Below are 14273 nucleotides of genomic sequence, written 5' to 3'. Positions count from 1 at the left end.
GGAGCGGCCCCAGCGGGAGAGCTCTCGCAGCTGACTAAGGCGGCGAGCACACTCGGCACCGCTATAAATCTAAACCGCATCAGAGCCACCAGGCACGCTCGCGTAAAGCACTCGCGCACAAAGTTAACCACGGCAAAAACGCTCCGGGTTAGTGTGAAAAGTTCAAGTCAAATCCACATGCAAATGAGAAGAATTATTCCAAGCTTAACGTTTTGGTGTGTGTTACAGCACAAGGCTACCATGGCAGAACATGAATAAATATAGCACGGCTACGCTTTTAATTTTTAACCGTGCTCATAACACGCTTCAACAACAAACTTCTTGCCTTTTAAAAAGCCCCAACTTTCACATTGTCCCTGCGAATGCAGTATAACCTACGCCACGCAGTCCTTTCCAAAAATGAAAAATTACAAGCAGCAAAGCAACCTTACATATGGCAAAGATTTCTCACAGAATAAAAACGGCAGAAATGTGCAAGATGGCAGAAGACAAAGTTTCTTTTTCAGTTTTACCAGGCAGTAAAGACGAGTGAAAACCGGAGACGGGTGTTGCATGTCGTTTTGCACTGATTTGTCTTAAACACCGTACAGAAACTCTGCCCAAAGCTGGCCGGCTTCCAGTGAGAAAGTTAGCAATATTACCACGGCGCCTGCCAGCACGGAGCGCAGCTACGCTCTCTGCGAGCCAGGAGACCTCAGAGGAACAGACGGACAGACAGGATACACCAAAATGCAAAACAAACACCCTAAATCAGGTCCGCTACAACGCAGAAAGCACACGATCTACGGATACTCACATTTGAAGTGTGTGCTCACCATAAAATGCTTGCTAGCACAGACCAGAAAAGAACATCTGTTTAGCAAAACACGTATCTACGAAAAGAGACGGGGTGGCTTCAATCCACCACATGGACATTCGCTCTTTTGGGAGCTCAGAGCCGCAAGTTTTGCCAGCAGCTCTGAAACCCTGTGGGGTCGATGCTCTATCTCGACATTCAGACCTCCGTGTGCGAGCAGCTTGTTTTCAAAAGGCACAAAACGACCAATCACGAGAGAAATGGAAGCTGCCTGAAGCGATGCAACTGCCAAGAGAGAGCACAATCCCCTATTGTTTGGTGCGGGGTACGAGCCAACGAGGAGAAGACACGAACTGCTTCTGCACAGCAACACTGCTCTGCATTGCCTTGGGCGAGCACAGGTGTTAACATTATTTTATCTAATCTTCTAAATAAAACATGTTATCCAAGGAAACTGTCTCTTTGCACTGACGATTGAGCTTGCATCCAATACTCTCCATTTTGACCGGGGGAGAGAAAGGAGGGGAAAGGACGTACTGCAAACTTGGGAAGTGCTCTGATAATTTAGGGACATAAGGAAGAAACAAAAACAGAGTTGTTCTTGGTGTAAAAACCATGCAAGTATTGACAATAAGTATTTCACTGTAAAGTCAAAGCTATCGATTAAATGCCTCCTCATTCTATAAACACAGCATGTTGGCCCCGGTATACATCAAATCATAAATTATTCTCAGTTCACTGATGGAAATTTGCTACTTGAGAAACCTGAATGTACTTCTTTGTCAACAGCTCAAAGACCCTCCAAAGACAGGGTGGTAGATCCTAAGTGGGGTCACAGCTGTCAGAGCGGGGTGACAAGCCCAAGGGAAGGTGATCTGCAGAGCTGGGATCACAAGAACCACCAGAAAAGGGTTCAGCCATGAAGGAGGACTGACACCGCCAGCGTAAGGCCAGTACCACGTATGGAAACGTAAAGGTCTTCAGCAGTATAACTGAAATGAGCACAAAAGCTGTCATTTCTCAGCTGCCACTGCATAGCAACACTGGCATGTTTTTCTGGACTGTCACCGCTTCAGTGCCACGTTCGGATCTCCCTGTGCATGCCACTGCCCTCTGCAGGCTGGAACAAACCTCCTCCACCAGCTCCTGACCTGCCTCCTGATGACCACCGTCCTGCAGAGAGGACCAGGTATTTTTCACAGGCAGGCGCGCGGGAGCTGAACACCCTCCAAGCCAACACAAGCCTGCGCCACCCATCTTCCAGGACGCGTGCAAGCCACACCGCAACCCCAGCACAGCCCCAAGCCCAGGCTTGGGCGTTCTGCCTCTCGGCCACGGCACGGGATTTCTGCCCAGCATTTGCTTGCCCCAGCCGGCAACGCGGCGTACCTTACAGCAAGGAGGAACCCATCTCCTGGGGTTCAGGAGGTACAGGACTGCGCTGACAGTGCGAAGGGTCAGTGCCTGGCGGTAATATGCTGACAGGCCACTCTGCTTGCACGCTGTCACAGATTTACCAGTTTACTGCCCCCTAAACCAAGGCTCCTAAGACACCATCTGTTGGCTATGAGTCCTTTTTTAGTAGGACACTACAGCTTGCAAGCTTTCCTCTGCTCTACATTTAACAGAAAGACAGAGGAAAACAATATATGTTTAAAAGATAGATATTTCCATACTACTGTTTTTGTTTTTTAATAAAAGGATCTTCAATACACTGATGCTCATTTTCACAAGGCAAGTAAGTCTGGTAGAGGATGTACTGCACCCAACTGAAAACTGAATCCCTTATCTCATAAACACAGGAGCGGAACTAGAATTTTCAGAAGAGAAAATGGAAAAAAGTCATTCACCCAGCGTACCATTGCCGTAATATATTTAACCTACTCTCTTCGGAATGATGGCATCACTTACTTCATGTACGTCTGCGTGAAAACCTATCTGTGTAATCGTACTAAAAGCAACAAGCAGTAAGATTTGGAAAGACTTCTCTAGAGTCCCTACAGCACCAGAAAAATTTCACTTATCATGCCTGCATCTGCAGTACTACGTGCAGCTCTGGTTACCACATCCCAAAAAAAGGATGCAGAAGTATTACAAGTACAGGAGAGAAAACAGAAGTGATCAGGGGATGAAGCAGGTGCTTTATAAGTAACCAAAAGTCTGAGACTCTTTATCAGTTGATCAATTTTGGTGACAAGCATGTGGCACTTGTGTTAATTCTTTAATGTTCTGACTATTAGTCTGTAAATAAATGTTTTTTATGCTTCATTCTACATTCCTTAGCATACTTATTCATAAAACAGACACAAAAACATACCTTTAACATATGCTATGTTTTCATCAGCTCTGTTACACTGAGCCTCACGATTTGTAAAACACACTCAAGGCAAGCACTCACCAATCTGTTTTCATCGAACACTTCAAACAGGAGACGATGATTGGTTGGGTTTACCTACGAGAAAATTCAAGCAGATAATGTCACTCTGGGTTCATGAGCTTCCTGATGACAGTATACAAGCACCAGGCCACACAGCGACTAAGCCAGGGCAAACAGAACAGGACTGACAGGTTCTGTGCAAACCTTTAGTTTTACTTTAACCGGAGCACTGTAACACCTTATTTCTAAAACACCCTGCAGCTAGAAATACACTAGCAGTCAACATTAAAAGCTGGTATTTCCCGAGTCAGCACACCACGGTGACTGCCCTTCTCCCAAGCAGCACAGATACCGTGGTTGCTGCACACCACGAGCCGAAATCGGCACAAGGCTGGCACGGATCTGGAGAGAAGGGCCCTGGGCAACGCCAGGGCCGCTGCGGCATGACCCTGCTACCTGCTGCATCAGGCAGCACTTGCAAGGGGCTCTGCCGCCCGAGCACCCAACAAACCCACCTCCGCACCCGGAAAGGCGGCCACGAGAAGCAGCCAGCTTCGTAGTGGTGGACACAAGGGTCCCAGACCGGACGCACTACGGGAGCTCCTGGATTTTTTGGCTTTACAGCTGCAAAGCTCAACCAAAACGCAGTGCGAATTTCACAGCCATCTGTATTTCGGGCTGTCCGTTTGCCGCTGCTTCTGGCCCGTTTATCACACATGGCTTTGCAAACCCCAGTGGAAGTGAGCAAACCTGCTCTACTCGCTTTCAGCAAACTTCTCAAGCACCGGCAAAGAACAAATACACCGCCGGGAAACAATTAAATCTGAAGTATACTCAGGCAGAAAGACTGCTGCCATTTAAAGGGGGAAAACGTGACTACCAGTAGGAAGACAAAGCAGTCACTTTTAAACAAGGAAAAAAGGCGGGTGGCGCCTCTGCGGCGAGAGCGGCTGCAGCGCGACGCCGCGCCGGTGCCGCAGCCGCCTCCGCGCCAAGCTCTGCGAGCACCAGCGCCCGGGGCGACGGGAACGGAAACCCCAGCGAAGGGCAAGGCGGGTTCAGCGCCACGACACCCCCTGGGGACTCTGCCTGGCTTCCAGAAACAGGCTACCTCCGTACTTTCTCCTCAGAGTCTATTATAAAAATCAAAATATTTAATTGGATAAAGATGATTTTAGAGATTTAAGTTCATATTAACTAGCTGCGAGACCTTTAAAAGCTACTCTGTACATGCTTAAAAATAAAAACTCTATTTAAAACTCCCAAAACTGTGTATTAACAAATATATTTTTGTGGGAACTATTTAAATTATCGTACTATCCAGATAGGCAACTGCTAAAACTCTATAAACAAAGTTCGACAGGATACTGCCTGTAACACTCTACAATGACAAAGTCTGTTCTCGAGCAGCTGTTTAAGATTAGGTAAAATTTCAGCAGTTTTAAAATTTAACCTCTCTAGTGAAAGCTACAGCTGGACAGTTATTAAGTCATTCTTCCTCGGAAAAATATTTCCGCCAACTAAAGAACAAAGTCGTTTTTGCCCTATTCATTTACAGGCCACAAATCTATTAGGCTGGTTTTGATCATTACTATTTTAATCCATCCTTTTCCATTTTCAGCTACTTAAAGCTACTTTTTCTGATGAAACGTCACCTACTATTTAAAACTGTGTATCATTTGGTTTTAGGTGAATTTTTTCCATTTTTATTTTAAACAAAATTTAGAAAAATAAAAATTAACTACAAGAAAAAGACATACTTTGATTTTATTTGGCAAGTAAGATAAAGGCCATGCAAAATTACCTCTTCAATCTTCCTTCCCTACATTTGTATTACTTTTTTTTCATGATAAGTTAAATTTCACAATGTTTGCAAATATTTCTTATTATTTGCCATTACATTAGCAGTTCAAAACCACAGCAAACATGCTCTGCTAAAAATACACGTTCCAGTAAAAAGAATTTTTTATTCTTCAACTGAATTAAGTCAAAACATACACTAAAATCTCACCAAATTGTGCAACAACCCATTTCCATATTAACCCTACTGCAATTTCTACTTAGTGTTCGATCACCACAGACGGAGTTGAGGGGCAATTACAGAGACAAGTGCATTTGTTATAAAAACATACCAACACAAAATAAGAAAATAAACTTCTTCCCAATCATATGAAATACAGTACGATTAATTGTACATATCATAATAATGATTCATTGAATATAAAGGGAAACTTACTCTAAAATAAAATTCTTCATTCCATTTTGGATTCAGTGTCTGTAAAAAGAAAGTAGCATTTTTACATATTAAAATCTCTTCAGGCTTGCCTATCTGCAATCACCAAAACGCGCGTGCACATTGTTAAAAAAATTCCTAAAGGAGAAAAAAGCATTTCATAACAACAAATAGAAATACTGTCATCGAATGATTTAGAACTTCTCTATTGAGCAAACCAAGTGTGGGAGGGTATTTGAGTCAGATGATGCTAAAATAGATGCTAAGTATAAATAGGGTTCTATGAGTAAAAGGCAAATCACTGAGAACCTATAGAAATAACAAAACCCGAAAATATTTCATTCTCTATGTTCATTTACACCAAGACTATATACATATATACACTCACACATATTTTAAACACAAAGTCAACTTTAGGACTACAAAGATAAAAACAGATTTGTAATGTAAATTAAAAAAATAAAAAAGGTTCCTTTTAGGTACTATATTTTTTCCAACCTCCCAGAAGTCTATGGAGCATCACAGTTTTGTTTTACTAGTCAGAATAAAATATGCATTGAATAAAATAGCATTTATTTAGCAAACTGAAGGGCACTCAAGCATAAAACCAAAAATAAGAAAGAAAGATTAGATAAGAAAGAGTAGCGCTACAAGCATTAATAATCTGTGCAAATCCAATTTCGATAAATAGTTTGAAAAAAGCTTATGATCCGCCCAATAGTTTTGTTTTCCAGTGCAGTCATTCCTCCTTCCTCCCACCTGGGCAGGGATTTCCCGGAAGGGCTGCGGGAGAGACTGGCTCTGCCCCAGCACAGCTCCCTTCCCGCGGCCGAGCGGAGTGCTGCCCGGCTCCGGCTCCAGGACAGGGCCAGTGGCCGAGCCCCGGGCGGCCGGACACGCGCTCCCACCTCCGCTCTCCTGCCGCCCTTCCCCTTTGGCTGGCGGCATTTCAACCGCGCGCATCTCTAGCGAGTTATCGACCACAGGAAACGCTGAGATTTGAAGACTCTGCTCTACATACTCAGAGAGGAAGAGGAGGAGAAAAGGAAATAATTCTGCAAAAAGAGATTAAAAAAAATCCCAAACCCTTAACCTATATAAACAGCGATGCAGGTGGTTAAGACTTGTAATCTCAGAAAAATGTACCTGTTGATTAGGGGGGCTGACACCACTTTCAGTTTTTTTTGATATAAGAAGCAAACATGCATTTACTGACACAATGAAGCAATAAAGAAAAAAATGTTACTGTTTAAGTACTTCTGTTCATTAAACACGGCTCTTCTCAGCAAGAGACACCTTCCATGTAATTTATCAAACACGGTCTTGCACTAAATTTGATGGCACTCCTGCCCATCAATAATGCATTAATTTTGAATGCTGCTTAAACAAAATCACTAATTTCAGGAAATACTTGATCTATTAGGCAGCACAGTTTTGGTAAAGGCACCAAGAATCTGGCAACTGGCAGCAGTTTCTTCCACCTTTACAGATCCAACAACTGGTGGATCAAGTCAGAAAGTACAAACACCAGAATCCCAGCAAAGGAGAAACACTTGTGAAGAAAGACTCCAGAAATAAATGGATGAATAACCACTTCATAAAGGATGTCAGCAGAGAAACAACAACAAAAAAGACCCATCAGCAAAAGAGCTACATCCTAAAAAGGGCAAGTAGCGTAGAGATAAAGAACTGCCAAGAGTCAAGCTGAGTTAGATCTTCACAGGATATCAAAACAAACACAAAGAAGGTTTTCAACCATATAAATAAAAAGAGACCAAGGAAAGAAGCGGCGCTACTAAGCAATGAGGCTCACACAGGAGAAAAAACATCTTTAGGTATGGAAACTTATGTTTGACATTACAATAAAGGCAGAATAGCTAATTGGAATCAGTATGCAGATAGACGTTATTCCAACTAAAGGAGAAGGGAAATATTAAGAGCTTAGAGCAGTCAATTTGAGGAAACTAGATAACTTTTGAAAGAATTGACACATCAAATCGCAGGCTTAGTAGCAGGAATTAAAAAAAAAAAAAAAAAAAAAGCCTGCTGAGGTCCCTCTGAACAGCAGCACAACCACGCGGTGCATCGATCGCTCCTCCCAGCTCTGCACCATCTGGGAACCTGCTGGGAGCGCGTTCATTCCCCTCATCCAGGTCATTAATGAAGATAAGCAGTGTTGGCCCCGGTATTCCTGCGATGGATTTTCCGAACCCCCTTTCCCCATTGCAAGGGATCATTTTCTCCCAATGTTAAAGTCACCTACTTCTCACCTTGTACTAACAACTTTACATCCTTCATTACTCCTTGAGTATAAAAGGATCTTTCAATTTTTTAATTTCTTTCACAGTCTCTATCAGGGAAAAGGGAATGAAACAGTAAGTTCCCAAAGCAGGGAGACAGACAGGAGCATAATCAGGGATCTCATGGAAGAGCTGGAATGAAAGAGGAATGGAAGAAAGTAGATGTCCCTGCCCAAAACTTACAGAGACAGAAAAGCATGTGTCCTAGACATGCTCTAGATAATATTTCCAAGTATGAAATGAAAATTCAAATAAAACCAGAGAAAACACAGGTCTCACCAGTGATCTGTCAGGTACAAATGACTGGATTAAATTTTAAAAGTTATTTCAAGATTAGGTCTAGTACACAGAAATTAACATTAACGAATTAGGAATTAGACTAGGAATCAGGAACTAATTAGGAATCAGACTAGGTCTAGATGCATTAAAAGCTCACGCCCCAAGCCTTCAAGGAACAGGCAGAGAAAGGCAAGCAGAAAGACTTGAACTATCTCACACTGAAATTCTGGTTACAAATGAAAGGCGGAAGACGAGAATCTCCCATCTCGGGCATCTGCCAGGTAACAGAAGCTACCACACTATTTTAAGATAATAAATAAGCATTCCCAATGTCAGCAGGGTCTCCCTGCTCAAATGCCTCAGGCTCCACTGAGCTCTCTGCAGACAAAATGAGTTGCTCATTTGGCCATGGGGCAGGTAATCCAAATTACTTTTTTATAAAAGAAGAAACCTTCACCTCCCCTCATTTCATTCTTTTCGTCCACCCTGTACTATGTGAGGAAGATTTATCAGCACACAGGCACAGGGGCACTCGTATAACTTTTACCTTCTCATGAACACTGCTGTTCCGCAATAAAACCACCACCAAGTCGATCTCCCACTTCGGCAAGGACGCGTTAATTCAACCACACCAGCATCACAACAGCCAGGGACCACAGAACAGCCAGGAAATGACCACGCAGCCGAAGCCCTTTCCATGAATATGATTGCAAGAAGAACAGGAGTTCATTCCATGCAACTCTATCCCAGAAAATGGGACGACAAGCAGCACACTCCCCACAGAAAGGAAGTATGCATATCGTCAGAGAACCTCCCACGTACTTGCATGGAATTGGTGATAAATCTTGCAACTATTCAGGGAAACAAAAATGCCACAGTCCATGTTGTAACTATAGCAACAAAGTAGGTACTGCTTTTCAGAGGAGACAACATTTTTCTCAAATTTCAGTGTCTAAAACTTTACATAAAACTAAGTTAAATGGCCTATACGGAATGTATTTTAAAGGAGACAATAAATGTAGAAATGCTACTACGAATCACAAAAGGGCCCATATGCTTTAACACCTGAGATGTTTAAACACGAAAACTTCAAAAAAATTACTTCTGCTTTCCAGTACTGAAACCCTTATGGCCTGGGTCCTGCATGAAGTTCCACTGGAAGCTTTCGTGATGGTCCCGGATTTGACATCAATTTTCTCATAAATGACAGTTAGTGCTCTGATTTTAAAATAGCATCTTTCTATTTTGTGTTCCAAATAAAAAAAATTCCCCCTATTCTGTTTTGCAAAATTGCTTTTTAAAGAAAGTTTAGCTTTGGTTCTAATTACAAATTAAAAGATTTTCAGTGCATTTTCAGGCTTTTCTTACAGTATATCTTTTGTTATTCTGCTCCCTATTTTAAATGCCCATATTAGGGAAATGCTTTGAAAACAGAAAATTTTGAAAAGGATCATTTTAAAGAACAACCACTTTGCTAAAAGGCAAATAAATGCTAATTAAAACAAAGTTTCTTAGTTCCTCATTTCAGATATGTCTTTCATTAAAATATAGCTCTGATAAGAAACAGTGAATGATGTACACAATATTCAACATGCCAAACTTTTGGGAATAATATGTAGCATGTGAGGGGAGGGGGGTTAGTTTGCTCATTTTACTGTCAACAGACCATGCACCCTACAGATACATGCACTTATCTTAGCACGGTTTGAAAAAAGAATGCATTATTCAGTTTCTATACCTTTACACAACAATTTATTTAAGTGTTATACTACTTTATAGAAGCACATTCCAATAGTCTCAGTGTTTCCAAAACAAGGAAATAAAAATATACACGTACCTTTTTAATAGTTTTTGTCTGCACCAGAGCAAGTTCTCTATTCTCATCTGCTACATACAAAGAAAGTTTCACATAGGGATCACTGCAAAAGAAGATGTCACATTTAATGGGAATATAATTTCACAGCCACATATAATTTCGATATAAATTTGTCATTTAATGTGGATAAAATAGTAATAGCTCTAAACACTTTTGGTAAAAATATTTTTACTGAAACAAAGTGACTGTAATAAACTATTAAAACATTTAAAATATATGTCTGAATATGCTCAATTAGATACTGACCATAGCATTACGGATAATTTAACTTGCTGCTTTCTCCCATCGCTGGGAAGAAGCTGCCCACGACTCCCATTCGCTTGCATGCACGAAGCAGAGTCCAACTGAGCCATGGGTCAAGGGAGAGCCTGAGCTGTGAGTTTTGGAAGAGGGTCGCTGTAAACACCCAGGGACGACAGGAAGGGAACGGGAGGTGTCTTTATTGAGGAAGTGGTTCTAACCTCACTGAACCAGAAAACCAAGCTGCGCTGGTCCGAGGGGCAAACGTGGAAGGGGGTTGGGGGATTCGGTGGGGGTGCGCCCAGCAGGCTCCCGTTTGCAGCTCTGCCCCCCAGCACACTAACCCTGCTCCAGCTTTTTAGCCTTTCCTATGGCCATGCTGATCACAGAGGGATCATCAAGGTTGGCACAAATACCTCCGCCTCCAGTCAAATCCAATTTCCAAGGTCGATGAAGCGAGTGAATATCAAATCTGCAGCCAAAGGGTATTACCACCTCTACCTCAATCTCTATGGAGCAGTAAGCAGAACCACTAGAGCTAATCTCCATTAGATTTTATCCACACGCAGGGAAAATCTCATCCAAAGTGCCAGAACCAGCTAACATAGATGAATTAGGCCTCAGATCTTTTTTTCGTCTCTCCAGGAAAAAGAAAAAAGTAGATATATTCCAGAAACCACACAGCTCTGTATGTCAGACTCTGGGCTCATACCTTTCAGGTACAAGTTGGGCCACGACAGGAGGTTACCTTTCAGCCTGCCTCCAGATGCTCATCGTTGTTGCCTTGCTGTGAGTTTCTGCCCCCCAAATCCATACTTCCTAATTTCTTTTGGCAAAGCTCTGCAAGATCGCCGGGTCTTTGCTAGCCCATGTCACTGCAACAGCGATTGCCCAGGACAGCTCACTCGAGCAGGCACACCAGCAGCTATGAGGGAGACTCCTGCTCACTGCCAGGGAGACGGGACCGACCGGGAAGGGGTGGCGGGGGCAGCGACTTCTCCCTTTGGCACAGCTAGGGCAGGAGAGACTACGTAGCCCTCTACGCACCTTCTCCTCCTACAAGGGAACATGTTCTACAAGAAGGCAGAGTTCAAGGAAGATACTGAGGATCACATTTGCTTCTCCAGCAAGAAAGACTCCATGACACCAGTGTGAGGTGACAGTCTGCTAGGTCAAACGTAATGACTCTGCCCAGTGCCCATTAGAGGAACGTTACACACGTGCTGTGAGGTCTGAACATGAAAGGACTCCACAAAACCTGGAGAAGAAGGAAACCTTGTGTGCTGCAGCAACCTAAAGTATACTAGTGCAGTTTCCACAGTACTCAAACCATATATTCAACTGTAGCCTTTCTTTTATGGAATATAAATTAGCAGATAAAAGGACCCAACTAGGTGAAAAACATCCTGCAGAGGTAGGATAACTTCATGCAGGTGTAATGTCAGAAAACAGAACGGGAGCAGTGACTCTACCCGAAGGAAAGGCAAGACATGAAAGAGCAAGAGCAGGACACTGAGCTGCTCTCATGGTTCTCTTTCGAGATTACAATACTGCCGATAGGGTGCAATCTAGGGCTTTTTGAAGGAAGGATAAATAACAGAAATTCAGATTATCAATCAATTAATTCAGAGAGATTCAGAGACTCTCTCAGCTGTGGTTCTCTGATACTTTTTAAATTTCAAAAAACAACTATGTGATAGTATCACTAAACAGTAACCAGTATTTGAGTGTTCATCATACTAGATGTTTAATTTACTTGAAAAATAAAATATCACAGTAGGGTGAAAGGAAAGTAAGAATAAACAGGACATCATGCTGAATTGATTATTACATCAGCAGATGCACATAAATGCATCTATTTAAACTGAATTAAATTCAGAATTAAGCACCAAAGTTTACATGAAAACAAAGCGTTATATTTTTTAAAATGCTAATATTACTCTGTGAATTCTTTAATGCAGTATGCTTCCTAATGTTAATTAGCACAATGCCCCAATAAAAGAAGCAGTAGAAACCAAACATTCATCAAAACAAGCCACGTTTCCCAGCTTAGAAAGGAGTTAACACCATTTCTTCAAGATACCTAACTTTTACTGCTTGAAACCCTGCAACACTGACTGGATTTCCACATTTCAGATTGCTGTCACTGAGCTAGAGAAAGAGCAAATAGCTGAAAGGGGCATGACGCAAGAGAAATGCCACGCGCATTAAAAATCCCAAAACTAATTCTGATCTTGGTCACACAATAACAAAACTGGAGAAGCAAACCTATTCAGTGTATAGAATGGGTCAGACTCAGCCTGCCGTGCTGAAGAGCACGTAAAAGTATCGCGAGCACGGTGTGAAAAGGCTTCTCGTGCCCTGGGAGCAACTTCTTTCCCCCAGGGCTCAATTACCTACTTCAGAAGTGAGATGCATGTGAAAGTTGTAAAGCACAGCAGATGAGTCCTCAAACCAGAAGACAAAAGAATAGAAAGAAAAGCATGACTAGTCCTAGATAGCAAAGTCACCTGACCCCCAAGTGACGGACAATCATATACTTCACAAAGAGCTTGCATTTCTGCTGCATCCATGGTCAACCAAAACCGCTTAGTTATCACAAGAGAAATGAGACTTAAATGATAGAGAATAGGAAAAGAGAGAAATTGGGAAGACCAGACCTGGACTCTAGGCTTGTTACTACCATAGATTCTGAAATAACAATATGTTAATATTCTTGCATTTACCAAGTAGTCTGTTTGTTGAATATATTTAAAATGTCAATTTGAAACTATGCTTTAAAGTAACTTTAAATCACCTCCTTACCTGTGCAACTGAACTTCAAGTTCCGTGCATCCAGTAATTTTGGAGGAAAAAAAAAGTATAAATAGGCAGTAATATCAATACCAAATGTTTTCACACTCTTTACTATAAAGATGCACTTGAAAGCATAGAATGAAGAGATTTTGTAATATGTAAGGTTAGTGACGATTGCTAGATTGCCACAAGCCATTATAAATACGTTTTCTTGTTTAACTTTGGAAAACCACCCATTAATTTTTCCGTACACTCAGCCATCAATACCTGTTTGAGTGTATACTTTCATTATAAGCGAAACCTTAGGAAGGCCGAAGCCCAGATCCAACTCCAGGTGATGAGGGACGGGAAGAGCAACAAGAAAGGCTTCTACAAGTACACAGGCAGCAAAAGGAAGACTAGGGAAAATGGGTCCGCAGTTGAACGGGGCTGGGAACCTGGTGACAAAGGACACGATGTAGGCCAAGGTACTCAACGCCTTCATCACTTCAGTCTTTACTGGTAAGATTTGCCTTCAGCAATCCGAAGGCTTTGAGACCAAGGGGAAAGTCTGGAGCAAGGAAGACTTGGCCTCAGTGAAGGAGGATCAGGCTAGGGAACATTTAAACAAACTGGACATAAACAAGTCCATGGGCCCTTATGGGATGCATCTGCAAGCACTGAGGGAGCTGGCTGATGTCACCGTGAGGCCGTTCTCCAGTATCTTTGAAGGGTCATGGTGATCAGGGGAGGTTCCTGATGACTGGAAGAAAGCAAATGCCACTCCTATCTTCAAGAAGGAGGATCTGGGGAACTACAGGCTGTTCAACCTCACCTTGATCCCTGGAAAGGTGATAGTGAATATCCTCCTGGAAGCCATTTTCAAACCTGTGAAGGACAGGAAAGGGACTGGGAGTAGTCAGCAGGTTGAGGGAGGTGATCCTTCCTCTCTACTGAGCACCGGTGAGGCCATATCTGGAGTGCTGTGTCCAGTGCTGGGATCCCAGTACACAAGAGATATGAACATACTGGACCAAGTCCAGGGAAAGGCCACAAAGATGGTTAAGGACCTGGAGCATCTCTCAGACAAGGAGAGGCTGAGAGAGCTGGGGCTGTTCAGCCTGGAGAAAAGGCGGCTCAGGGGCGATCTAATCAGTGGGTATGAATGCTTCACGAGAGGAGTAAGGAAGATGGAGCCAAACTCTTCCCAGTACTATCCTGTGACAGGACAAGAGGCAACGGACTCAAAAAGGAATACAGGAAATTCCATTTAAACAAAAAACAAACAAAAGGCCTTTTTCAGCCTAAGGGTGGTCAAAGGCTGGAACAGTGTTTGCCCAGAGAGGTTGTGGAGACTCCATCCTTAGAAATGCTCAAAACCTGACTGGTCAATGTCC

General features: G+C 42.7%; 1 protein-coding gene across 3 annotated transcripts in view; it reads right to left on the bottom strand.

Annotated features, from left to right (window-relative positions):
- Positions 1-14273, bottom strand: part of NEDD4L (NEDD4 like E3 ubiquitin protein ligase) — a 206045-nt gene that overhangs the window by 109267 nt on the left and 82505 nt on the right. For all 3 annotated transcript variants that reach the window (XM_067316469.1, XM_067316470.1, XM_067316471.1), the window contains exons 3-5: positions 9823-9904; positions 5410-5448; positions 3195-3248 (exon numbers count right to left, since the gene is read on the bottom strand). In XM_067316469.1, coding sequence (XP_067172570.1) covers positions 3195-3248; positions 5410-5448; positions 9823-9904 — 175 coding nt within the window. The remainder of the gene's footprint in view (positions 1-3194; positions 3249-5409; positions 5449-9822; positions 9905-14273) is intronic.

The sequence above is a fragment of the Apteryx mantelli genome, chromosome Z (genome assembly GCF_036417845.1).
Source record: "Apteryx mantelli isolate bAptMan1 chromosome Z, bAptMan1.hap1, whole genome shotgun sequence".
Classification (NCBI taxonomy): Eukaryota; Metazoa; Chordata; class Aves; order Apterygiformes; family Apterygidae; genus Apteryx; species Apteryx mantelli.
Note: the sequence above shows the minus strand (reverse complement) of the source record. Positions and strands in the feature narration are given on the sequence as shown.